The 27,778-nt window shown below is 43.2% G+C and overlaps 1 protein-coding gene across 1 annotated transcript; it reads right to left on the reverse strand.

Annotated features, from left to right (window-relative positions):
• Positions 1-1,900: 1,900 nt before the first annotated feature.
• On the reverse strand, positions 1,901-23,059 carry LOC129816797 (titin homolog). The gene is made up of 14 exons (XM_055871694.1): positions 22,953-23,059; positions 22,509-22,634; positions 22,104-22,202; positions 21,943-22,005; positions 21,682-21,840; positions 21,355-21,504; positions 21,077-21,235; positions 18,777-18,932; positions 18,547-18,671; positions 18,260-18,475; positions 17,511-17,982; positions 8,304-8,419; positions 6,667-6,732; positions 1,901-6,357 (listed from the first exon to the last, which is right to left on the reverse strand). The coding sequence occupies exons 1-14, from the start codon at positions 22,981-22,983 to the stop codon at positions 2,182-2,184; spliced, it is 6,114 nt and encodes a 2,037-aa protein (XP_055727669.1). The 5' UTR covers positions 22,984-23,059; the 3' UTR covers positions 1,901-2,181.
• Positions 23,060-27,778: the final 4,719 nt, after the last annotated feature.

Here is a 27,778-nt window from a genome sequence, read left to right on the forward strand (position 1 = left end):
ACAATCATCTTTAAAACCTTTTCTCAATAGGGGGTGCTGTTGGGACTTTGTAATATTTACGTTCCCAAATTAAACTGCCTCGTACTCAATTCTTGCTCGTACAAAATATGCATATTATTATTACTATTGGATAGAAAACACTCTCTAGTTTCTAAAACCATTTGAATTATTTCTCTGAGTGAAACAGAACTCATTCTGCAGCACATTTCCTGTCAGGAAGTGAGATTTCTGAAATCGAGGTCCCTGTTCTAGAGTCAGTTTATAAGTCCCTATGCAAGCTATGGGGCTACATGCACTGCATACGCCTTCCTCTAGATGTCAGTAAGCGGTGAGAATTTGAATGGACTGGATTGCACAATCTGGGACACTATAAAGGCTCATGGAACGGAAGTACCGTTCTTTTTAACGGGGCGCTTGGCGCAAGAGGGACATCACAATGGCGTCTTGAAAAGCTTTCGTTTTAGCAGTTCTGTATCTCCGGCTCTGATTTAATTTGATTTTTGTCTTAAAAACTTCATAAGGTAGTTAATTTAAACCGACTTATAGCAGTTTATATCAGTTTATTGCGATTTTCTGGGGTTTCTTTGTCACACGCTATCACGAGTTGGACACCTCTCAGGTGGAGGGTTAGCATTAGCTGCTATTTCTACAGGAGAAGAGGACATCTTTCAACCAAAAGACGATTGTTCTGGAGAAAGGACACCCTGCCCAAGATTCTGATGGAAGCTCGGCAAATAGTAAGCAATCTTTATGTTGTTAATCCGTATTTATGTTGACAAATGTCAAATAATAATTCCGCCATGAATTTCAGTGCGGTCTCGCTTTAGTGCACGCTGTATGTTGAAGTAACGTTAATTTAAAAAATGTAACACAGCGATTGCATTAAGAACTAATTTGTCTTTCATTTGCTGTCCAACCTGTATTTTTTAGTCAAGTTTTGGATTAGTTACTGATTAGAATAGGTGCCTCTCCAAAGATTTCTCCCGACATTTTCTGGGCAGCTTGGCAACTTTTCTCATTGTATAACCACGATTTGTGCCACTAAATATGCAAATTTTCGAACAAACTCTATATGCATTGTGTAATATGATGTTATAGGACTGTCATCTGAAGAATTCTGAGAAGGTTAGTGAAAAAATTAATATATTTTGGTGGTTTATACGTTATCGCTATTTTTGGCTTGAATCAATGCTGTTGTGATGTTTGCTATTGTGGTAAGCTAGTATAACGCTATATTGTGTTATCGCTGTAAAACACTTAGAAAATCTGAAATATTGGCTGGATTCACAAGATCTGTGTCTTTCATTTGCTGGACGCTGTGTATTTTTAAGAAATGTTTTATGATGAGTAATTAGGTAATACACGATGGTCTCTAGTTATTCTAGTTGCTTTGGTGAGAGTTGTGATGGTGGCTGCAATGGTAAACTATGATTTATACCTGAAATATGCACATTTTTCTAACAAAACATGTGCTATACAATAAATATGTTATCAGACTGTCATCTGAGGAAGTTGTTTCTTGGTTAGTGGATATTTATATCTTTATTTGGTCGAAATTGTGATAGCTACCTATGCAGGAAAAAAATGGTGGACAAAAAAAGTTGTCCTTTGCTATCGTGGTTAGCTAATAGATTTACATATTGTGTCTTCCCTGTAAAACATTTTAAAAATCAGAAATGATGCCTGGATTCACAAGATGTGTATCTGTCATCTGGTGTCTTGGACTTGTGATTTAATGATATTTAGATGGTACTATTTACTTGTGACGCTATGCTAGGCTATGCTAGTCAGCTTTTTTACTGGTGGGGGTGCTCCAGGACCCGGGATTGGGAGGAAGTAGAAGTTTTAACTATGTCTACTATATATACTAGAAAAACAGTCTTTGCTCCTGACAGTCCTGTGAAGTTCTCAATTTCTCTTTATTTAATACAAATATCTGTATATTACAATTCAGTACAGTATAGTGCATGAGTACACTCAGTTCAGTACCTTACAGTAAAGTGGGCATATTGTGTAAATTGTATGCAGATATTGATTAAATTCAAGGAGTTTACGTAGGGTCGTGCTGTATATTGAGCACCTGGCTTAGTTTTCTGAGGTCCAGACCCATTCCAGCCGTTATTAACAGTCAGGTTATGGGTGACCCAAATAAAATTGGAAACCATTGATGTCCAGTATATTTCACTTCAGCTCCAGGTACTGGGGTAAGACATTGTTCCAGAACTGTTGGGATTCTTGGGTTCCATTGGCCTGTTTTCCCCCTGTGGTCCTCTGCTTGGTGCGGGCCGGTGGTTTGGGTTTCTCCATTGGGGGCTCTTCCTTCCCTTTCCTGCTGGGGGGAGCTGCTTTAGGTGGTACGCTCTGTGACCCTTTCTTTATCCCTTTCTGTGATTTTCTCTCTTCTTCTTCTTCCTCCCCCTCTTCTTCTTCCTCCCCCTCTTCTTCTTCTTCCTCTCCCTCCTCTTCCTCTCCTTTACTATCTTTCTCCTCCTTTTCTTCATCCTCTTCCTCTTCTTCTCCTTCCCCTTCCTCCTCTCCCGCTCCCGTTTCCTCCTCATCCATCTCCCCTTTCTGTTCACATGCGCCCTCTTCTTCCTCTTGTTCTACCTCCCCATCACTTGTCTTATTTTCTTTCCCTTCTTTTTTACCTCCCCCATTCTCCTCCCCCTCCCCGTTTTTTCCCTTCACTTCCTCTTCTTCCTTCTCGTCTTCCTCCTCTTGCCACTCCCTTTCCTCTTTTTGTTTATTTGCTTCCTCATCTCTCTCTTCATGCACTCCTCTTTCCTCTTTCTCCTTTTCCTGTTTTTCACCATCCCCCTCCTTTTCACTCTCATCCTCATTATTCTCTTCTCTTTCTTTCATATCCTCATCCTTTCCTTCTCCCTGATCTTCTCTATCCTTAATTTCCTCTTCTTCTTCCTCCTCCCACTCTCCTTGCAGTCTTTCTTCTTCCTCCTCTCCGTCTTCCCCTTCCTCTCCTTCATTTTCTCCCTCTGCTTCTTTGTCTCCCTCTTCTTCTTCTTCCTCCTCTTCCTCACCTTTTCCACCTTCAACCTCTTCCTCTCCCCTGGCTTCTTTCTCATCATCTTCTCGTCCCTCCTCACCCTCTTCAACTTCGTTGTTCTCATCTTCTTCATCTTTCTTTTCACCCTCTTCTTCCTCACCCTCAACTGCTTCCTCCTCTCCTGCATCATCCTCATCTTCTCCACTTTCTTCATCCTTTCCCTCATACTCTTCTTCTTCCTCCTCCCCCTCCTCCTCACTTACGCCTGCCTCCTCCTCCCCCTCCTCCTCATTTTCTTTACTTTCACTACCTTCCTTATCCTCTCCCTCTCCTTCCTCCTCTGCTCCACTCTCTTCATCTTCTTGGTTCTCTCCTTCCTCTGCTCCACTCTCTTCCTCTTCTTGGTTCTCTCCTTCCTCCTCTGCTCCACTCTCTTCCTCTTCTTGGTTCTCTCCTTCCTCCTCTGCTCCACTCTCTTCATCTTCTTGGTTCTCTCCTTCCTCCTCTGCTCCACTCTCTTCCTCTTCTTGGTTCTCTCCTTCCTCCTCTGCTCCACTCTCTTCGTCTTCTTGGTTCTCTCCTTCCTCCTCTGCTCCACTCTCTTCGTATTCTTGGTTCTCTCCTTCCACCTCTGCTCCACTCTCTTCCTCTTCTTGGTTCTCTCCTTCCTCCTCTGCTCCACTCTCTTCATCTTCTTGGTTCTCTCCTTCCTCCTCTGCTACACTCTCTTCGTCTTCTTGGTTCTCTCCTTCCTCCTCTGCTCCACTCTCTTCCTCTTCTTGTGTCTCTCCTTCCTCCTCTGCTGACTCAGTGGCTTTACTTTCTGCTTTTTCTGCTTGTTTATCTTCTTTCTCTTCTGCTGATCCCTCACTCTTGCTCTCAGCCTCATTTCCTGATTCATCACCACTCTCCTCCTTTTCATACTCACTCGAATTGCTCTCCTCCTCTTCCTCTTTTTTTTCATCCCAACTCTCTTTATCACTGGACTCTTCTTCACTCTTCTCCTCCTCCTCTCCACTTGTCCCAGAACCACTTTCGCCTTCTTCTCCTTCCCCCTCTCTCTGTGCACTCGTCTCCTCACCCTCCTCCTCTAGGCTTGCCTCAGAATCACTCTCTTTGCTCTCCTCCCCATCACTTGTCCCCTCACTATCACTCTTCTCTTCTTTCTCCTCCCCCTGTACTGCACCCTCATCACTTTTCTCTTCTTCCTCCTCCCCCTTTATTGTCGCATCACTATCACTCTTCTCCTCTCCCTGTTCCCACTCTCCTGTCCCCTCACTCTCACACCTCTCGTCTTCCTCCCCCCCCTCTCCTGTCCCCACACTATTACTCTTTTCTTCTTCTTCCGCCTCCACGTCCTCTTCACTCTTTTCTTCTGCCTCTGCGCCCTCGCTGTCTTCACTCTTTTCTTCTGCCTCCGCGCCCTCGCTCTCTTCACTCTTTTCTTCTGCTACCGCGCCCGCGCCCTCGCTCTCTTCACTCTTTTCTTCTGCCTCCGCGCCCTCGCTCTCTTCACTCTTTTCCTCTTCCGCGCCCTCGCTGTCTTCACTCTTTTCTTCTCTACCCACCTCTCCCTCTCCGCTAGCCACAGTATCACTGTCTTCACTGTTATCTTCCAGACCCTTAACATTTCTGTCATCCTCTTTTTCCTCTTGTTGGGTGCTCTCCATTTCTGTCCCATCTCCATGTCTCTTTGTGGACTCTTTATCTTCATCATCCTCAGCTCCCGAACTTTGACTACTAGAGTTCTCATCATAATCGACCTTGGCCTGACCTTCTGACCTCTCGCTAGCAGCCTCTGTGGTTTCTGGGTCCTTCTCAAAACTCCTGCTCCCCACTTCCTGATCAGAATTCCAGAGGGTGCTGATGCGGGCGTTGGTCCTCTTGCTTTGCTCAGCTGTGCTTGGATCTGATGTTGAAGAAGAGGGTGATGTGGAGGAAGGCTGGGTGATGGCGCTCTGTTTGGTGAACCGCTCTACCCGGCTGGACCGCCGAGGAGGGATAGAAGTGTCTGTGTCACTCTCCGACTGAATCCCCCTCACGCTCGTCACCGCCTCACTCAGGACCCCCATGGCTGCCCCCGCCATCCCCACATCTGGAAGGAGAGAGGCTGCATCGCTGAGAAATCCTCCCCAGCTAGGCTTCCCCTCCTGGGATTCATCAAAGGCATCTTCCCCTGTGACCTCCACTCTATCCCTGACCTGACAGACAACCAGTGACTTTGTTGACTTCTTATCTCCAGCATTTTGAGGTAGTGCATCTGATAATGAGAGTGATGTGACTGGTGATTTGGCCTTTGAGGTAGATTCTACTAAGACTGCATGGCTGGAAACCTCTGTCGGCTTGCTTTTCAGTTTCACTGGGGCTCCCTCTAACTCAGTTAGTTTCGCTTCAACATCTTTACGTTTGGGCACATTTTTTGTTTTGGTGGGTGCACTTTCTTTTTCTTTGGCTTTGCCTTTATCTTTAACTGCCATTTTGTTCCCCACTGTTGTCCCTGACTCGTTGAAAGTAATAGACTCTTCCATCTTCTCTTCATTCACCTCTTTTGCCTTCTTTTTTCCCTTTATTTGAGTGCCTTTACCTTCAGAAGGTTTGTTATCATCTACAATCTTCTTGGTAATGCTCTTTACTTTCAAAGGAGTGGTTTCAGCAATAACCTTATTTGGAGTTGTTTCCTTTTCCACAGGTTTACCTTTAACTTTGACTGGAGGGGACATGATCTCTTGAAGTGGTTTATTTTGAACTTCAATTGTTTTAGTATCTTCCTCTGCAATTTTTGATTTATTGTCTTTGGACGCCTCAACCTCCTTACCTTGAACTTTTACAGGGCCTTTACCTTTAATCCCTGTACCTTTATTCACCTCAGACAGCTTACTTTGACCATGTTTTGGAGTGCTGGGTTTAGATTCAGACAGTTTGTTTTGACCATGTTTTGGAGTGCTGGGTTTAGACACAGATATCTGGATCTGGCTGTGTTCAGGAGTGCTAGGTTTCGATACGGATGACTTGCTTTGTTTCTTTGCTGGTGAAATTGGCTTAGACCCTGCTTTACCTGTGCTCTGCAGATTACTACCCGTCAGTTTACTGGTGTTCACTTTGATGCCAGCCTTTTCCGCTGTCAAAGCAATGTTTTCCTTGCCGCTGGCTGGTGTCTGAGGGTTCATTAAGCATTTGGGGCTCTTTGGGGGTGTGCCCTCTGCCTTTAACGAACTCAAGCTGGAGCCTCTCAGAAGCTCGGTGGGAAGGGCCTTATGGGAAAGTAGCTGCGGCTTCCTGTTGACCAGGGCTTGTTCAACCTCCATTTCTGCCTCCTTAACAGCTCTCCTCAGAGCCCGACCCTTTTTATGTCCCTGGAGAGATAGAGAAAGAGTGAAGGAGACAGAAAGAGAAAGACAGAGGAAGACAGAGAAAGTTGTAAAGAGAAATAAAAGTAAGAGAGCAAAGGAAGAATTAGATGAAAACAGGATAAGGTTTTGCAAAAATAAGAATATTCAAAGAGTAGAGAAATAGAGAGAAGGATTTGAAACATAAAGAGGAGACATTAAAGTGTAAAGCAGAATAAAGTAGCTAAATGTAGAGTGTAATAAAGGACAAAAGGAGAAAGACTTGTAGATGGCAGTCCTTATTTCCTCTCCCTTCCAGTAAATACAATAACATACCTTATCCTTCTGTTCTGCAGATGTAGTCCCAGTCTCATCGCCAAAATCGCCTCCTGATGGTAATGCCTGCCTCAAAGAGAACGGGACACAAGTCTCACAACCAAACTCAACATCTCATTGAACTATATAGAGATACGGCAATACTTACATAGAAGTTCTTACAATGAAACCACTATAAAGGGTTACAACACAAAAGCTATAATCTTCTTTCCATCAGGAATGTAAACAAAGTGTGTGTAATCAGCTTTCCTGCAGGCAAGCATGAGCCTACAAACCACATAAAGGCCGGTAGGAAGAACTAAGACGCATGGCGATTCAATCCCTCTATTTTTTTCCCCCATCTCTGCTGGAAATAAATGATAATCTAAGATAATGAGAGGGTGCTCATTGCCAAGCCAATCTTTATTAGAAGATTTTCCATACAATTCATTAACATATGCACCTTCATCAACGTGTGCCAAACTCCTCTATCTCATAACTTCTCATATACTACACCTCAGAGGCTCTCATGGACTAGATAAAACCTGTACAGTATACACACAGGCTCATAGCACACAAGACACTGTAACGGCTCTGTGTAAAAAAGGACCTCAGACGCATGGGAGAGGAAGCACAACGAAAAGAAAAGCCTGGTCTTCCCAATATCATGTGTTTCTCTAGCTGCTCTCTCTCCTCCACGTCTGTTGTTCACAGTGCTGGATGTCATTGTGTGCTGCAACAAGCATGGTCTGATGAAGACTGTGATGAAGATATTGTTGGTAAAAACATTGTGCTTGTATCACTAAAAGCATCCCGCTTCTGTGGCAGTGTTTGGCTGTGTGTAGCTAAATACGTTTCTCATCTGAACACAGGAGACTCCCTCACAGTCTCCCTCAGCAGGAGTCATGGAAACATGGACGTGAAGTGTGTCGTCATCCCAGCCACGTCAACACTATGTATTAGCTACACACAAGGAGGTGCTGTATGTGTGTGTGTATGTGTATACTTGTTCTCTGTGTGTGTATGTTGATGGGAGGGATGGTGGCAGGGACATGGGTTAAGCTCAAACACATTTGTTTATTGGCAGGAGCCATCTGTAGCACTGAAGCTGCCTTGAGGAGATTTATGACATATTTTCTTGGAAAAGCAAATGAGCGTGAGACAGATACAGAAACAGATGGAGAGATCCCAAACCAAGTACAATTAAAATGAACGGTTTTGGGTTTCCCCCCCAGTGTTCCACCAAATGGAAATGCCCCCCTATCTCACACACACACACACACACACACACACACACACACACACACACACACACACACACACACACACACACACACACACACACACACACACACACACACACACACACACACACACACACACACACCAGAGTGCGCTGAGCTATGCACATTTTCCTGGAATACTCAAAGACTGCCTGCAAACACTGTTTCCTGCCTTGGAGCACACAGGGCCCAGACGAAAGTAAAGGAGAACAGAAAACCCAAACAAACGTAGAGGGGAACAGAGACCATTATGATCCCAGGCCAAAGACATGGAACCCACATACTGTACCTCAGAAGAAAGCAAGACCACATACCTACCTACACATAACACATGCTACAAATGTTAATATTCTATAATAAAACCACTGTACTCACCAGGTCTGGCAACATGTCTTTATTGTCCTCTTCTTCCATGACATCCATGTTCTTCTCCAAATTCTCAATGAGCATCCGGCTGTCAGTTGCTTCTGTCACAGTGTCCTTGGTCCTGTCTGTAAATACAGATACTGAGAACATGGCTGCACTGGGATAGGTCCAGACTTGGGTTCAAATACTATTTCAAAAATCTCAATTACTTTCACATACATTCAATGTAAGTATTCAGATATACAGTACCAGTCAAAAGTTTAGACACACCTACTCAATGTTTTTTTCTTTATGTTTACTATGTTCTACATTGTAGAATAATAGTGAATACATCAAAACTATCAAATAACACAGATGGAATCATGTAGTAACAAAAAAGTGTTAAACAAATCAAAATATATTTTAGATTCTTCAAAGTAGCCACCCTTTGCCTTGATGACAGCTTTGCACACTCTTGGCATTCTCTAAACCAGGTTCAGGAGGTAGTCACCTGGAATGAATTTCAATTAACAGGTGTGCCTTGTTAAAAGTTCATTTGTGGAATTCCATTCCTTCTCAATGTGTTTGATCCAATCAGTTGTGTTGTGACAAGTTAGGGGTAGTATACAGAAGATATCCCTATTTGGTAAAAGACCAAGTCTATATTATGGCAAGAACAGCTCAAATACGCAAAGAGAAACAACAGTCCATCATAACTTTAAGACAGGATGACAAATCAGTGCAGGATTACTGAATGTAAGTACATTATTTACCTTCTGAGGTGAATATATCAAACCAGTTGCCATGATAAAAGCGTTTTGTTGTTGTGTACGTTTTCACTGTAATAGCTACTGTAAATTGGACAGCGCAGTTAGATTAACAAGAATTTAAGCTTTCTGCCAATATAAGACATGTCTACTGTATGTCCTGGAAAGTTGGCTGCTATTTACAACGTCATTCTAGTCACATTAGTGCATGTTAACAACAACCGTTCCGGTCTAGGGACACCGATCTTAAGACATGAAGGTCAGTCAATTCGGAAAATGTCAAAAACATTGAAAGTTTTTACAAGTGCAGTCGCAAAAACAATCAAGCGCTATGATGAAATTGGCTCTCATGAGGACCGCCACAGGAAAGGAAGACCCAGAGTTTTCTCTGCTACAAAGGATAAGTTCATTAGAGTTAACTGCATCTCAGATTGCAGCCCAAATAAATGCTTCACAAAGTTCAAGTAACAGACACAAACTCTAGACATAAACTATTCAGAGGAGACTGCGTGAATCAGGCCGTCATGGTCAAATTGCTGCAAAGAATCCACTACTAAAGGACACCAATAATAAGAAGAGACTTGCTTGGGCAAAGAAACACGAGCAATGGACATTAGACTGGTGGAAATCTGTCCTTTGGTGTGATGAGTCCAAATTTTTGATTTTTGGTTCCCACCACCGTGTCTTTGTGAGACGCAGAGTATGTGAACGCTAGGATGTCTGCATGTGTGGTTCCCACAGTGAAGCATGGAGGAGGAGGTGTGATGGTGTTTCGCTGGTGACACTGTATGTGATTTATTTAGAATTCAAGGCACATTTAACCAGCATGGCTACCACAGCATTTCTGCAGCGATACGCCATCCCATCTGGTTTGCACTTAGTGGGACTATCATTTGTTTTTCAACAGGACAATGACCCAAAAACATACCTCCAGGCTGGATAAGGGCCATTTGACCAAGAAGGAGAGTAATGGAGTGCTGCATCAGATGACCTGGCCTCCATAATCACCTGACTTCAACCCAATTGAGATGGTTTGGGATGAGTTGGACCGCAGAGTGAAGGAAAAGCAGACAAAAAGTGCTCAGGTAATGTGGCAACTCCTTCAAGACAGTTGGAAAAGCATTCCTCATGAAGCTGGTTGAGAGAATGCCAAGAGTGTGCAAAGCTGTCATCAAGGCAAAGGGGTGCTACTTTGAAGAATCTAAAATGTAAAACACATTTTGATTTGTTTAACACTTTTTTGGTTTCTACATATATTCCATATGTGTTATTTCAAAGTTTTGATGTCTTCACTATTATTCTACAATGTACAAAATAGTAAAAATAAAGAATAACCCTTGAATGAGTAGGTGTGTCCAAACTGTTGACTGGTATTGTATACATACATATACATACACATAATATATATACAGTGGGGAGAACAAGTATTTGATACACTGCCGATTTTGCAGGTTTTCCTACTTACAAAGCATGTAGAGGTCTGTAATTTTTAATCATAGGTACACTTCAACTGTGAGAGAAAAACAAAAATCCAGAAAATCACATTGTATGATCTTTAAGTAATTAATTTGCATTTTATTGCATGACATAATTATTTGATACATCAGAAAAGCAGCACTTCAGGTTTGCACACACTGCAGCAGGGATTTTGGCCCACTCCTCCATACAGACCTTCTCCAGATCCTTCAGGTTTCGGGGCTGTCGCTGGGCAATACGGACGTTCAGCTCCCTCCAAAGATTTTCTATTGGGTTCAGGTCTGGAGACTGGCTAGGCCACTCCAGGACCTTGAGATGCTTCTTACTGAGCCACTCCTTAGTTGCCCTGGCTGTGTTTCGGGTCGTTGTCATGCTGGAAGACCCAGCCACGACCCATCTTCAATGCTCTTACTGAGGGAAGGAGGTTGTTGGCCAAGATCTCGCGATACATGGCCCCATCCATCCTCCCCTCAATACGGTGCAGTCGTCCTGTCCCCTTTGCAGAAAAGTATCCCCAAAGAATGATGTTTCCACCTCCATGCTTCACGGTTGGGATGGTGTTCTTGGGGTTGTACTCATCCTTCTTCTTCCTCCAAACACGGCGAGTGGAGTTTAGACCAAAAAGCTATATTTTTGTCTCATCAGACCACATGACCTTCTCCTATTCCTCCTCTGGATCATCCAGATGGTCATTGGCAAACTTCAGACGGGCCTGGACATGCGCTGGCTTGAGCAGGGGGACCTTGCGTTCGCTGCAGGATTTTAATCCATGACGGCGTAGTGTGTTACTAATGGTTTTCTTTGAGACTGTGGTCCCAGCTCTCTTCAGGTCATTGACCAGGTCCTGCCGTGTAGTTCTGGGCTGATCCCTCACCTTCCTCATGATCATTGATGCCCCACGAGGTGAGATCTTGCATGGAGCCCCAGACTGAGGGTGATTGACCGTCATCTTGAACTTCTTCCATTTTCTAATAATTGTGCCAACAGTTGTTGCCTTCTCACCAAGCTGCTTGCCTATTGTCCTGTAGCCCATCCCAGCCTTGTGCAGGGCTACAATTTTATCCCTGATGTTCTTATACAGCTCTCTGGTCTTGGCCATTGTGGAGAGGTTGGAGTCTGTTTGATTGAGTGTGTGGACAGGTGTCTTTTATACAGGTAACGAGTTCAAACAGGTGCAGTTAATACAGGTAATGAGTGGAGAACAGGAGGGCTTCTTAAAGAAAAACTAACAGGTCTGTGAGAGCTGGAATTCTTACTGGTTGGTAGGTGATCAAATACTTATGTCATGCAATAAAATGCAAATTAATTACTTAAAAATCATACAATGTGATTTTCTGGATTTTTGTTTTAGATTCCGTCTCTCACAGTTGAAGTGTAGCTATGATAAAAATTACAGACCTCTACATGCTTTGTAGGTAGGAAAACCTGCAAAATCGGCAGTGTATCAAATACTTGTTCTCCCCACTGTATATACATATATACAGTACCAGTCCAAAGTAGGTGTGTCCAAACTTATATATACAGTACCAGTCAAAAGTTTGGGCACACCTACTTATTCAAGGGTTTTTCTGCATATATATATATATACACAGTTGAAGTCGGAAGTTTACATACACCTTAGCCAAATACATTTAAACTCAGTTTTTCACAATTCCTGATATTTAATCCTAGTAAAAATTCCCTGTCTTAAGTCAGTTAGGATCACCACTTTATTTTAAGAATGTGAAATGTCAGAATAATAGTAGAGAGAATGATTTATTTCAGCTTTTATTTCTTTCATCACATTCCCATTTGGGTCAGAAGTTTACATACACTCAATTAATATTTAGTAGCATTGCTTTTAAAGTGTTTATCTTAGGTCAAACATTTTGGGTAACCTTTCAGAAGCTTCCCACAATAAGTTGTGTGAATTTTGGCCCATTCCTCCTGACAGAGCTGGTGTAACTGAGTCAGGTTTGTAGGCCTCCTTGCTGGCACACGCTTTTTCAGTCCTGTCCGCACATTTTCTATAGAATTGAGGTCAGGGCTTTGTGATGGCCACTACAATACCTTGACTTTGTTGTCAGGGCTTTGTGATGGCCACTACAATACCTTGACTTTGTTGTCCTTAAGACATTTTGCCACAAATTTGGAAGTATGCTTGGGGTCATTGTCCATTTGGAAGACCCATTTGCAACCAAGCTTAAAGTTCCTGACTGACGTCTAGAGATGTTGCTTCAATATACCCACATCATTTTCCTTGCTTATAAAGCCATATATTTTGTGAAGTGCATCAGTCCCTCCTGCAGCAAAGCACCCCCACAACATGATGCTGCCACCCCCGTGCTTCACGGTTGGGATGGTGTTCTTCGGCTTGCAAGCCCCCCCCTTTTTTCCTCCAAACATAACGATGGTCATTATGGCCAAACAGTTCTATTTTTGTTTCATCAGACCAGAGGACAATTCTCCAAAAAGTACAATCTACGTCCCCATGTGTAGTTGCAAACCGTAGTCGGGCTTTTTTATGGCGGTTTTGGAGCAGTGGCTTCTTCCTTGCTGAGCGGCCTTTCAGGTTATGTCGATATAGGACTCGTTTTACTGTGGATATAGATACTTTTGTAGCTGTTTCCTTCAGCAGCTTCACAAGGTCCTTTGCTGTTGTCCTGGGATTGATTTGCACTTTTTGCACCCAAGTACATTCATCTCTAGGAGACAGAACGCGTCTCCTTCCTGAGCCGTATGACAGCTGCGTGGTCCCATGGTGTTTATACTTGTGTACTATTGTTTGTACAGATGAACGTGGTACCTTCAGGCGTTTGGAAATAGCTCCCAAGGATGAACCAGACTTGTGGAGGACTACAATTTTTTTCCGAGGTCTTGGCTGATTTCTTTAGATTTTCCCATGATGTCGAGCAAAGAGGCACTGAGTTTGAAGGTAGGCCTTGAAATACATCCACAGGTACACCTCCAATTGACTCAAATGATGTCAATTAGCCCATCAGAAGCTTGTAAAGCCATGACATCATTTTGTCATGCTGTTTAAAGGCACAGTCAACTTAGTGGATGTAAACTTCTGACCCACTGGAATTGTGATACAGTGAATTATAAATGAAATAATCTGACTGTAAACAATTGTTGTAAAAAGTACTTGTGTCATGCACAAAGTAGAATTCCTAACCGACTTGCCAAAACTATAGTTTGTTAACAAGACATTTGTGAGTGGTTGAAAAACTAGTTTTAATGACTCTAACCTAAGTGTATGTAAACTTCCGACTTCAACTGTATATATATACTACCGTTAAAAGGTTTGGGGTCACTAAGAAATGTCCTTGTTTTTTGCGTATCTGTTGCGTATCTAGTTGCGTATCTGGAGCATCAGCATTTGTGAGTTTGATTACAGGCTCAAAAAGGCCAGAAACAAATTCTTTCTTGTGAAACTCATCAGTCTATTCTTGTCCTGAGAAAGGAAGGCTATTCCATGCGAGAAATTGACAAGAAACAACATACAATGCTTTGTGCTACTCCCTTCACAGAACAGCGCAAACTGGCTCTAAACAGAATAGAAAGAGGAGTGGGAGGCCCCGGTGCACAACTGAGCAAGAGGACAAGTACATTAGAGTGTCTAGTTTGAGAAACAGACACCTCACAAGCCCATAACTGGCAGCTTCATTAAATAGTACCCGCAAAACACCAGTCTCAAGGTCAACAGTGAAGAGGCGACTCCGGGATGCTGGCCTTCTAGGCCGATTTGCAAAGAAAAAGCCCTATCTCTGACTGGCCAATTTAAAGAAAAGATTAAGATGGGCAAAATAACACAGACACTGGACAGAAAAATATTGGAAAAAAGTGTTATGGACAGACAAATCTAAGTTTGAGGTGTCGGATCACAAAGAAAAACATTTGTGAGATGCAGAAAAAATTAAAATATGCTGGAGGAGTGCTTGACGCCATCTGTCAAGCAGGAGATACTTTGGTGGCAGTAAAGTGGGAGATTTGTACAGAGTAAAAGGGATTTTGAAGAAGGAAGACTATCACTACATTTTGCAACACCAAGCCATACCCTGTGGACGGAGCTTAATTGGAGCCAATTTCCTCCTACAACAGGACAATGACCCAAAGCACAGCTCCTAACTATGCAATAACTATTTAGGGAAGAAGCAGTCAGCTGGTATTCTGTCTATAATGGAGTGGCCATTACAGTCACCGGATCTAAACTCTATTGAGCTGTTGTGGGAGCAGCTTGACCGTATGTACGTAAGAAGTGCCCATCAAGCCAATCTAACTTGTGGGAGGTGCTTCAGGAAGCATGGGGTGAAATCTCTTCAGATTACCTCAAAAAATTGACAACTAGAATGCCAAGGGTCTGCAAGGCTGTAATTGCTGCAAATTGAGGATTATTTGACGATTTCAATTAACAATCATTATTTATAACCTTGTCAACATCTTGACTATATTTCATGGAAAACAAGGACATTTCTAAGTGACACCAAAGTTTTAAATGGTAGTGTGTGTGTGTGTGTGTGTGTGTGTGTGTGTGTGTGTGTGTGTGTGTGTGTGTGTGTGTGTGTGTGTGTGTGTGTGTATATACACTGCTCAAAAAAATAAAGGGAACACTTAAACAACACAATGTAACTCCAAGTCAATCACACTTCTGTGAAATCAAACTGTCCACTTAGGAAGCAACACTGATTGACAATACATTTTACATGCTGTTGTGCAAATGGAATAGACAAAAGGTGGAAATGATAGGCAATTAGCAAGACACCCCCAAAAAAGGAGTGATTCTGCAGGTGGTGACCACAGACCACTTCTCAGTTCCTATGCTTCCTGGCTGATGTTTTGGTCACTTTTGAATGCTGGCGGTCCTTTCACTCTAGTGGTAGCATGAGACGGAGTCTACAACCCACACAAGTGGCTCAGGTAGTGCAGTTCATCCAGGATGGCACATCAATGCGAGCTGTGGCAAAAAGGTTTGCTGTGTCTGTCTGCGTAGTGTCCAGAGCATGGAGGCGCTACCAGGAGACAGGCCAGTACATCAGGAGACGTGGAGGAGGCCGTAGGAGGGCAACAACCCAGCAGCAGGACCGCTACCTCCACCTTTGTGCAAGGCGGTGCACTGCCAGAGCCCTGCAAAATGACCTCCAGCAGGCCACCTGCAGAACCACTCCTTTATTGGGGGTGTCTTGCTAATTGCCTATAATTTCCACCTTTTGTCTATTCCATTTGCACAACAGCATGTGAAATTTATTGTCAATCAGTGTTGCTTCCTAAGTGGACAGTTTGATTTCACAGAAGTGTGATTGACTTGGAGTAACATTGTGTTGTTTAAGTGTTCCCTTTATTTTTTTGAGCAGTGTATATATATATATATATATATATATATATAAATAAAATCAACAATCAAATATATAAAAGCAACAATTAAAGTCTAGGAGGAAGGATAGGCTAGCCAATAAAGTTTAGTCTTAAAAATGGCTTTACAAGTGTGATGCACCGTTTCGGATGGCTTTACAAGTGGGATGCACCGTTTCGAATGGCTTTACAAGTGGGATGCACCGTTTCAGATGGCTTTACAAGTGGGATGCACCGTTTCGGATGGCTTTACAAGTGGGATGCACCGTTTCGGATGGCTTTACAAGTGGGATGCACCGTTTCGGATGGCTTTACAAGTGGGATGCACCGTTTCGGATGGCTTTACAAGTGGGATGCACCGTTTCGGATGGCTTTACAAGTGGGATGCACCGTTTCGGATGGCTTTACAAGTGGGATGCACTGTTGAGCGCAAACTTTTGACTGGTACTGTATTTTATTTAAAAAATAATATAATGCATTTGGAAATACACTTGGAAAGTATTTGAAAAACTAAAATACACCGACTAAAATACATTCCAATGCATTTAACCCAGGCATTTGAAAATAGTATTTGAAATAAGTATTTGAACATACTGTCAAATACAATTTGGCAGACTATTTGGTTCTTACAAATAACCATTAAAATACTCAAATAAAAGTCTGTAAAACTTAAATTAATAGCCCAGACATTTATTTGCTTAAATCACTGATCACAACAGGTTTTTATTAGAGACAGGCTTCTGTTTGAGCCAGGCGTCTACTTCCATAATTAACACAGCTTTTGCTCATTTGCATTGTTAATTGTTGAATTCCAGCATTCACTTCCAGCATTTTAATAAATGTCTTCATTTCCTGCACTAATGTGTTATCATTTACACGTTGTGTCACGTTTTGTCTTGGTATGTCTCTATTCGAAAAATAAAAACTTTTCATTGACAGAATAATTATTCTCCTCTTGACTGTGCATTTTTGGCAGTTTTTACTTTCTCCACTAGAATGTGATCAGCCAATTTCTGGGGGTCTGTACTCCCTAGATTGTTGATGGTTTTTGTGCCTGCCAGTTAGTTAGCAGCTTTCAGCTGTTAGTAGCCATTGGCTAGCAGTTTCTTACTGGCGATAAAAAACGGATGATTGCCATAATTTTTTCAAGTCATCACTGAATTATTTTATTTACCAAATTCAAAATATTAAACCTTGTAAATGTCATGGTAATTCATGGTTACCTCATAAAAAAATTCACATATGCCTTGTATTTATTTGAATTAGGCATTATTTGCTGAAATGTGTGCAGTTGCCTGGCTATTAAAAGGGACAGGTGGCTATTTGAGACTGCAATTAATTTAAGTTTTATGAGTGATTGTTTTGGGCTGTATTTGAAAATACACAAATACACAGAAAAAGTATTTTAAATACCAGATACTCAAATCCATGTATTTGAACCCAGGTCTGGATAGGTCATAGAATATGGGCTGCAGTTATGCCTGTATACAGTGCCTTATTCAGACCACTTGACTTTTTCCACATTTTATTACGTTAAAGCCTTATTCTTGAATGGATAAAAATAAAATAAAATCTAAGACAAAAGTATTCAAGGGGTCTGAATACTTTCCGAAGGCACTGTATTGCGGTGAAAAGGAAAGACAGCATTGTAGGATTCAGCTACCTGTCTGTGGTGTGGTGGGACCCTCAGACAGCGTTTTGGGGGATTGGTTGTCATCTGTGGGCTTTACAGAGGAGGGTTTAGGGGACATTGAGGGGGTGGGGATGAGTTTATGTGTGGATTTAAAGGACTGTGAGTGGGTGAGGCGTTCTTTAGATGCATATTTGGGTGATTTTGATGGGCTGGGTCTCTTCTTAGGGAAGAACTTGGAGGAGAGTGAAGGGCTAGGAGGGTCTGGGAATATGAACTTGGGTGACGGTGTTAATGGGGTTTTGGATCTGGATTTAAGGGACAGAGAGGGGCTGGGGGGGTCGTTTGAGGAGGGATTGGAGGACAGTGAGGAGATGCAGGGGTCTTCAGATGGTGATCTGGAGATGCGGATATTTCTGGACAGGGGCAGGGAGGCGTTGAGGAAGCCGGACATCAGAGGCGGAAGGTTACGGAACATCTGGCCAAACTGCTCTGGAGAACTCTCCTGAAACACACAACACAGAAAAGTAGATACATCTACTAAATAATGGCTACATAAGGGCTAAATTGCTCCCTCAGACCATAATAATATTATTAAAGAGTAGTTACTTAGAACGGTTCACATAAAGTCGGCTACTACACATGACCATTACTGAGGTGCAGCAATGTAATACAACACTGGTTTTAAGTGAAGTAAACCAAACACCACAACTCTGTCACCCTTTGTAATCAACATTTCAGATCTCCTTTCTGGAACTGTCAGATGTTTTGGCAGTACTCACCCTCTCCCTGCGGCGGGCCCTAGCAGACAGGGTCCACAGAGGTGTGGTCTGTGGGTTGGGCATCAGGAAGGAGGGGTCCATCAGGAGCAGCTCGGTGTAGGTCTCCAGAGACTCCAGAATGCTCTCTGTAACATCATCCTCCTCTATCACCACTTCCTCAACCTCTGGGAGTCTGGGCATAGCCAGCACCAGCATGTGAGAGCCGCCACATGCCACCTGAACACACATACAGTATTAGCAGGTGCACGAACATAGACACAGACACACACAGACACTACTTGACTTACTGACTGGACACTGTATTTGAGGAAGCGTGGGCACAGTGTTGGTCTGAACTGGTTGGTGAAGTTCTCTTCCCCCAGTCCTAGTTTACCCTGGCGACCGTCTCCAAAGGTGTACAGAATCCCACTGTCTGGAGTGACAGAAATGAGGTCTCAATTGAAAAATGCTCAGGCTTTAAATTTCTGAATAACATCCATTCAACATTGTATACTAGTAGAATAGTATAGAAGATTGCCTGTGATCACTGCAGTGTGGTTCTCTCCACAGGTTACGTGACTGACTCTGCCATTCCGGAAGTGGTCCAGTGCTTTTGGCAAAGGTACCTCGAACAGGAAGGTCCCATGGCCTAGCTGCCCATGCTGCCCCCGCCCAAACGCGTACACATTGTCCTCTGGAACATGGAGAGGAAGAGAGAGAGGTGTAGAAGAAGATGAGACAGTTACCAGCTAGGAACAGTAGACAGACTATTTTATTTCATTAACAGTACTGTAACTTTAGTTAGTATTAACCCTTTGACACGTACGATCACATATTTGTGATCATTGTTGAGTGGTCCCTGCAGCGTACCTTTGCAAATATGTGATTGGAACAGTAGCAACAGAACGTATGACGCAACAAACATGTGTAAACAGCATTGTTGTCTGAAAAGCATCTAAACAATGTTTTGTACTGATGAGAAATAAAGGTCTTCACAACTTAATTCCTCAATTTCACCTTTTATTGTAAAAGATAAATGCAAACTTCAGCATCTAAACATCACACAGAACACATCCAAACTCATTCCATAAACCAGTCTAAATAACAGGTTGTGCTGACAAAAAACTTAACATAAGTTAGCGACCTAACGACTAAACTTGTTTACAATATACCACATATCTGGTGAGCACAAGGGAGAAATTTAATATTGTTTAGAAAAGAGATGCGTGTGAGCTAAACTAACAGCAGCTAAATTCTTTATGCTGGCAGCCAGATTTATTTATGCTTGACAAGTGAAAACTCCCTAATCCCAGAATGCCATTCACTATAAGACACAATGCCTGAAAAATATGAACTTTTCAGCATATTACAAATCTTTGATGTACTTTTTACAGTGTATACAATAACCATAGCACATTAATTTACCGTTTTTGACAAATCACAAAGCAAATAAAATGTTATCATCTCACAGATCATTACCCCAAATACAAACCTACTGCCTAGCCTAACCATAGTGCGAAAGCTAAACAGGGATGGAACCATTTTAGGGGTGTTTGTGGGGGGGGGGGGGTTCATTTAATTTGTGGGGAGTTTTCAAGTCTATGGGCGGAAGAAATGGGGGACGGTATCGTGGGGGGATATCATGCAGGAAATATTACTACGATGGGGGGATTTATCAATAAATGGGTGGCAAACACAGGAGAAGATGATACGCTAAATAAAAATAAAACCCCTGGAAAGGTCTAAGTTGGCAACCCTGCGATGCCATAGTTACAATCTGATGTTCAAACAACTGTAAATCTCTGACTTCCACCTTCATTGCGTTCAAGACAACTGGGAACTCGGGGAAAAAACGAGCTCGGACTGGGAAAAATATTTTTGAACTGTCATCCACCTCAGAATTCCAACTCAGGAACTCTGCCCTCTGTCCGACCGGAAGATCATTGACATCATGATTTGACCTCGTATCATTCAGAGTTCCCAGTTGTCTTGGAAGGACCATAAGTCAGTCGAGTGAACTATCCCTTCACCTTGTTTTTTATAGCATATTTGGTCTGACATCTTTATGTGACAATGAGAATGCATTGTATGGTGTCAACAAACATGGCGCCACACATAGCTGGAAAATAGCTTAGCATTAGCTCATCATAATCAGTACAACCTTCAAAAAAGTATTTTACATACATCATATGTGTCCATTACAATCGAGGCAAGAATCAGAATGCATGATTTGACACCAGAACTTGGAAATATATGAATAAAACAGTAAATACATTATGCTACATACATACATACGGTATGTTACAGTAGAAATGTCAACACAATATACAGAAAATAAGGCACTTACTTTGATAGAAATGCACACATGTCCAAAGTTATTATTTGTAAGGAAAACAAGGAATGCAATGTGGGCGCCAGTCAGAAAATTTGCCAGGGGGAAAAGTTTATGCAAGATCTGTTCTGACTAGAGATGCCTACTTGACCTGGGGGAAACACTGGGGAAGTGCTTGGGCTCTTGTCGGAGAGAGAAGTTTGTCCGGCTCAGTAAAGCCTAAAACATAAATTGTCCGCAACAGTGAAATGGGCTAATTCTTATGTGAATTAATGAGGAGACGGAACAGACCTCAAATCATAGCCTATAGATAATTAGCAGGCAGTGTGCCTTGGTTTGAGGGCAGCATGGGTTAACTGTCCTATTGCGTAACAATCATATTTTGGAACAGTGATGCATTCTGACATCACCCGCATAAAACAACTCACACTGGGGCGACCGTTAGAGATATTTGGAACTCACATGTGAAAAGGTTAATAGTAATAGTATTTCACAGAGGTATTTACTTGTGAGTGCCACTGTGTGCTCCCCTCCACAGGACACTTGGATGACCGGGTCCTGGATGCTTTCCACCCGCTGAGGGACTCTGTGATTGGCTAGCTGGTCTGGGAATACACCCAGCCTTCCACTCCCACTCTCCCCAAAGGTGTAGAGGTCCCCATCCACTGGAACAAGCCCAAACAAACAACAATAACCCAGCCGCGTTATTATATAACAACAGGATGTGGTATGCATAAGGTTAAGATCCCAATATAAAATAACCCTGCACGTGTGAGTGTATTACCTGTGACAAACGCTGAGTGGTGGTATCCACAAGACACCCAGGCCACTGGCTGTCCCACCATCACATCTCTGGGCTCTGAGGCGTAGCTCTCTGTGCCCAGACCGATCTGGCCCACAGAGTTATCACCCCACATGAACAGCCTGCCGTCCTCTAACAACACAGCACACAGACGGCATGTGAAAGATCAGAAACACACACAGACTGACAAGGAAGACACATACAGACAGAGAAAACACGGACGGATGGACGGACAGACAGACAGACAGATAGATAGGACTGTTCTACACTGATGATGCCAGTAAACAACCCATCTGTCATCATCCTTACCAGTCAGGGCAGCTGAGGTGTTGCAGCCAGCAGCAAGCATTTTGATTGGTGCATGGTCAGAGAAAGGATGAAGCAGGTGGAAGGTGTTTGTGTCGTCACAGTGTCCCAAACCAAGCTGCCCCTCCTGGTTACTGCCAGCACCATAAACACGCCCACTCCCTGACAACCATGGGAGAAAGACTCATAAGTAATGATAACAGCAGATATTAATTCATAACATCCTTTCAAGTAATGCAGAGTAAAATAACATGGTTCTCTTACATGTGCACACTATTGTGTGGTCTCTCCCACATGACGCAAACTTAACTTTTTCAGACTTGAACGCTAAAGGAAAAAACATAGGTTTTAACATTACAAAACGTAGCAAAACTTCGACAAAACATGAGTCAAACATAATCCTAGTACATGATGGACTGACTGACCTTTCACAGCGGTGGGCTTGTTGATGTTGACATTGATCTCTGACCCCAGTCCTAGCTGACCCCAGGTATTACTTCCAAACATGAACAGCCTGCCATGGCCTACAAGAGAAAAGGCATTACACTTTCATAAACTGCTAATAAAACTCTTAATTATACTGTTTTTATGCATTTGTTTAAAAAATGTATTTATATTTGAATGCCTATATACTACACATCTTGAAGTATAAAACCTTTTGTTCATTGCAATAACTAATTACAGGTTCAATATAGCATCAATAAACTGTTAATAACTATTTATAATAACTTACAGTCATTTTATAAACAACAGACAGATAATTTATGGTTTTATACAGCGTCTCCAAGTCACCCAATCCCATGGGAGAGAGTTGGCTACAAATTGAGTACCTGTTATGACAGCAGTGTGATCCCCCCCACATGAGATTTCCTCTGGATGGTCATTCTTCAGCCAGAATTTACTGGGCACATTATCAGCAAACTTGCTCTTCCCAAAGGTGAAGACTGCTCCTGTTTCTGTTACGGTAAAATAAAACTACCTTCAGACAGGAGAGAAACTATGACATTTCATTGGGGTTTGGGGATATAACAGGTCTAATATAGCCTACAAGGTTTGGTTGTACTAAAATGACCCTGATTTCACTAGGCTAACGTTACAGGAGTAGGTAAATCCTAATGCCAAGCAGTTGTCAGCTACCTATTTAAGTCGCTGCAAGCCAGAAATAGCAACAGGTTAGCGAATGGTCACCACCACACATTACTGGTGCTACACTATCTAAATAACAGCCATATGCTTAAAAAAGCGAGATACAGACACTTGTCAGGTTTTCTTACCAGGTATATCAGCCTCCGTCTGGCCGGTCATCTCTTCCCTGGCTTCGGAATACCTCACAGATGCAGGTGACGTTCCTCGACCGAAATAACCTTCTTCTTCTATGGTATTATGGCGGTCCGCAAAAAAATCGTTAGAGATGCATGCCGCCACCTACTGTACGGATGGTAAACTATGGAACAAATATCGATAGTAGGAAAGGGGGAAAAACCGACATGATACAAAATTTAAAAAATAGACACATGAAAAATAAACATCCCACTCCTTCAGTCATATTCTATTCAACTCTTTGGCTAGTTTTTCCTAGCCACCGTGCTTCTACACCTGCATTGCTTGCTGTTTGGGGTTTTAGGCTGGGTGTCTGTACAGCACTTTGTGACATCAGCTGATGTAAGAAGGGCTTTATAAATAAATCTGATTTGATTGACGTCACATCCCTACACATGCAAATTTTTTCCCAAGATGGCGTAGCAGTCGGACGTGTGTTTTGTCTTGTCGCGTCTTGTCCCGTGTAAATAATAGTTTTCCTCGTTTTTTCCCCGTATATATTTCGGATATATTTTAATCTCACTTTCCATCTACAGACTGATTATACTCTCCTGCAACCCGCCTCACCCAACGTGGTATGGATCTGCTATTTTTATACTTTAGAAACGGAACCCCCATCAAAAGCTAGCCAGCTAACTAGCTACTAGCTAGAAGTCAGTTAGACAGTGCTAGCGGTCTTCACCGTTAACCAGCCTCAGCTCGGTCAATACCTGCCAGTCTGCACAGCGCGATATCAACACAGAGCATATCGGACTGCTTTTTCTCTACCACATCTCCGGATTCCAAGCTCTGGACCATTACACTGGATCATCACAGCTAGCTAGCTGCAATCCAAATGGCTACTCCTGCCTCTGTCCCGAAGCAAACACCAGTTAGCCTTGAGCTAGCCTCGAGCTAGGCCCATTTCCCGGCTAGCCGAAGAGGTCTACCAGCTAATTCTTGGGCTACAATACCTCTTATGCCAATTGGCCTGTACCCTTTATTGGCGACACGGAGCCCCACCGATCCATCACGACTGGTCTGCCGACGTAATCATCCGAGGTGGTTTCAACAGGCTTTTCCATTGTGACGTCACCGAAGACCCATCTGCTGGCCACGGCCCGCTAGCTCCAGCTTGCCTAGCATAGTAGCGACTATCGAACGGCTCCCTGACTCACCCATTGCTGCTCATTGGACCCTATGATCACTCGGCTACACATGCCACTCCCTAATGTCAATATGCCTTGTCTACTGCTGTTTAGGTTAGTTATTATTGTTTTATTTCACTGTAGCGCCCCCAGCCCCGCCCTAAATGCCTTAGATAGCTCTTTTGTCGCACCCTCCACACATGCGGAGACCTCACCTGGCTGAACTGGTGCCTCCAGAGACGCAACAGCTCTCATCGTCACCCAATGCCTAGGTTTACTTCCACTGTACTCACATCCTACCTTACCCTTGTCTGTACATTATGCTCTGAATCTATTCTACCACGCCCAGAAATCTTCTCCTTTTATTCTCTGTCCCCAACGCACTACAGTAGACGACCAGTTCTTATAGCCTTTAGCCGACCTACTCCTCCTCTGTTCCTCTGGTAATGTAGAGGTTAACCCAGGCGCTGTAGCCCCCAGCACCACACCCATTCCCAAGGCGCTCTCATTTGTTGACTTCTGTAACCGTAAAAGCCTTGGTTTCATGCATGTTAACATCATTAGCCTCCTCCCTAAGTTTGTTTTATTCACTGCTTTAGCACACTCTGCCAACCCTGATGTCCTAGCCGTGTCTGAATCCTGGTTTAAGAAGGCCACCAAAAATTCAGAAGTTTCCATCCCCAACTACAACATTTTCCGACAAGATAGAACTGCCAAAGGGGGTGGGGTTGCAATCTACTGCAGAGATAGCCTGCAGAGTTCTGTCATACTATCCAGGTCTGTGCCAACAATTCGAGCTTCTACTTTAAAAAATCCAATCTACTTTTCTAGAAATAAGTCTCTCAACGTTGCCGCTTGTTATAGACCCCCCTCAGCCCCCAGCTGTGCCCTGGACACCATATGTGAATTGATTGCCCCCCATCTATCTTCAGATTTCATACTGTTAGGTGAACTACACTGGGACATGCTTAACACCCCGGCCGTCCTACAATCTTAGCTAGATGCCCTCAATCTCACACAAATTATCAAGGAACCTACCAGGTATAACCCTAAACTCGTAACCATGGGCACCCTCATAGATATCATCCTGACCAACTTGCCCTCTAAATACACCTCTGCTGTCTTCAACCATGATCTCAGTGATCACTGCCTCATTGCCTGCGTCCGTAATGGGTCCGCTGTCAAACGACCACCCCTCATCACTGTCAAACACTTCAGCGAGCAGGCCTTTCTAATCGACCTGGCCCGGGTATCCTGGAAGGATATTGACCTCATCCCGTCAGTAGAGGATGCCTGGTTGTTCTTTAAAAGTGCTTTCCTCACCATCCTAAATAAGCATGCCCCATTCAAAAAATGTACAACTAAGATATAGCCCTTGGTTCACTCCAGACTTGACTGCCCTTGACCAGCACAAAAACATCCTGTGGCATACTGCATTAGCATCGAATAGCCCCTGTGATTTGCAACTTTTCAGGGAAGTCAGGAACCAATATACAGTCAGTTAGGAAAGCTAAGGCTAGCTTTTTCAAACAGAAATTTAGCACTAATTCCTGTAGCACTAATTCCAAAAAGTTTTGGGACACTGTAAAGTCCATGGAGAATAAGAGCACCTCCTCCCAGCTGCCCACTGCACGGAGGTGTAACGATCTTCTTAATCTGAGAAACAGGAAAGATCAGACCAAAACGCAGCGTGGTAAGTGTCCATGTTAATTTATTATAACTGAACACGAAATACAAAATAACAAAGTGAAACAATGAATATCGAAACAGTCCTGAAAGGTGCAACAACACAAAAACAGGAAACAACTACCCACAAACGCCAGGTGGGAAAAGGCTACATAAGTATGGTTCTCAATCAGAGACAACGATAGACAGCTGCCTCTGATTGGGAACCATACCAGGGCAAACACATAGAAAATAAAACATAGGGGAAAAAACATAGAATTCCCACCCCAACTCATGCCCTGACCAAACCAAAATAGAGACATAAAAAAGTAATTAAGGTCAGGGCGTGACAGGAGGCAAGGAAACACTGTCACCACCGATAAATCTACGATAATCGATTATTTCAATAAGCATTTTTCTACGTCTGGCCATGCTTTCCACATGATTACCCCTACCCTGGCCAACAGTTCTGCACCCCCCGCAGAAACTTGCCCAAGCCCCCACCGCTGCTTCTCCTTCACCCAAATCCAGACAGCTGATGTTCTGAAAGAGCTGCAAAATCTGGATCCCTACAAATCAGCTGGGCTAGACAATCTGGACCCTCTCTTTCTAAAATTTTCCGCCTAAATTGTTGCAACCCCTATTACTAGCCTGTTCAACCTCTCTTTCGTTTCGTCGGAGAAACCCAAAGATCGGAAAGCTGCCGCGGTCATCCCCCTCTTCAAAGGGCGAGACACTCTAGACCCAAACTGTTATAGACCTATATCCATTCTGCCCTGCCTTTCTAAAATCTTCAAAAGCCAAGTTAACAAACAGATCACCAACCATTTCGAATACCACCGTACCTTCGCCACTATGCAATCTGGTTTGCAATCTGGTATCATAACCGCCATCGATAAAAGACAGTACTGTGCAGCCATCTTCATCAACCTGGCCAAGGCTTTCGACTCTGTCAATCACCGCATTCTTATCGGCAGACTCAATAGCCTTGGTTTCTCAAATGACTGCCTTGCCTGGTTCACCAACTACTTCTCAGATAGAGTTCAGTGTGTCAAATCGGAGGGCCTGTTGTCTGGACCTCTGGCAGTCTCTATGGGGGTGCCACGGGGTTCAATTCTTGGGCCGACTCTTTTCTCTTTATACAGTTGAAGTCGGAAGTTTACATACACTTAGGTTGGAGTCATTAAGGTTCCCCTCTCTCCACTGGGATTCTCGGCCTCTAACCCTATTACAGGGGCTGAGTCACTTGCACAACATCTATTTCCGCCTTCTTCTTCTTCCTACACACTGCTGCCACGTGCCCATAAGCTTGATACCTGTAACAATGTAATGTATTCGGCACAAAAGCTTGTACAGGATAACTTATATATCCTCAAATCAAATCAAATTTTATCCTAACATAATTTTGTTGTGCAAAGACTCAACATCAAAAGAACAGACAACGACTTCTGTTTCACCACTCACGCCACCCTGTCTGCGTCGCACCAAATGACGAGCATCACAAACACCAGGAACCTTCCCCTTAGTTGGTCAACTTTCACATTTACCGCTACCCCAGTAATCACTCCTTTCAATGGCGCCCTTTTCTTGAGAGCAAAACAATTCACATCTCTTTCCCCCATTCATTTAACACGGAGCACCTGCTCCCTCTGACCAGCAGAAACACAAACAATTAACACAAGACCACTTCCGGTTACCCTTAACGATTCCATCGCACCCAACTCTGTTTTCACCCACCCTGAAACCACAAATGGATCAGCCAAAAGGCAAGGGTCCACTTTTCCCAAAAACTTCACTCCTACTGTCACAGACTCATCTTTATCCTGACCATCGGTGCAAGCCTTGGGCTCCGAGAACTTCACCACACCTACCACCTCCAAGACTTCGCCCTAATTCACTTACATTTCTCCTCCTGTCTTCAGCTCACTGCTTACACTTTCTACCATTCTTCTTTAACAAACCATCTCCCATTTTCCGCCATTTTTAAC

Source organism: Salvelinus fontinalis, chromosome 19 (assembly GCF_029448725.1).
Source record: "Salvelinus fontinalis isolate EN_2023a chromosome 19, ASM2944872v1, whole genome shotgun sequence".
NCBI classification, from domain to species: domain Eukaryota; kingdom Metazoa; phylum Chordata; class Actinopteri; order Salmoniformes; family Salmonidae; genus Salvelinus; species Salvelinus fontinalis.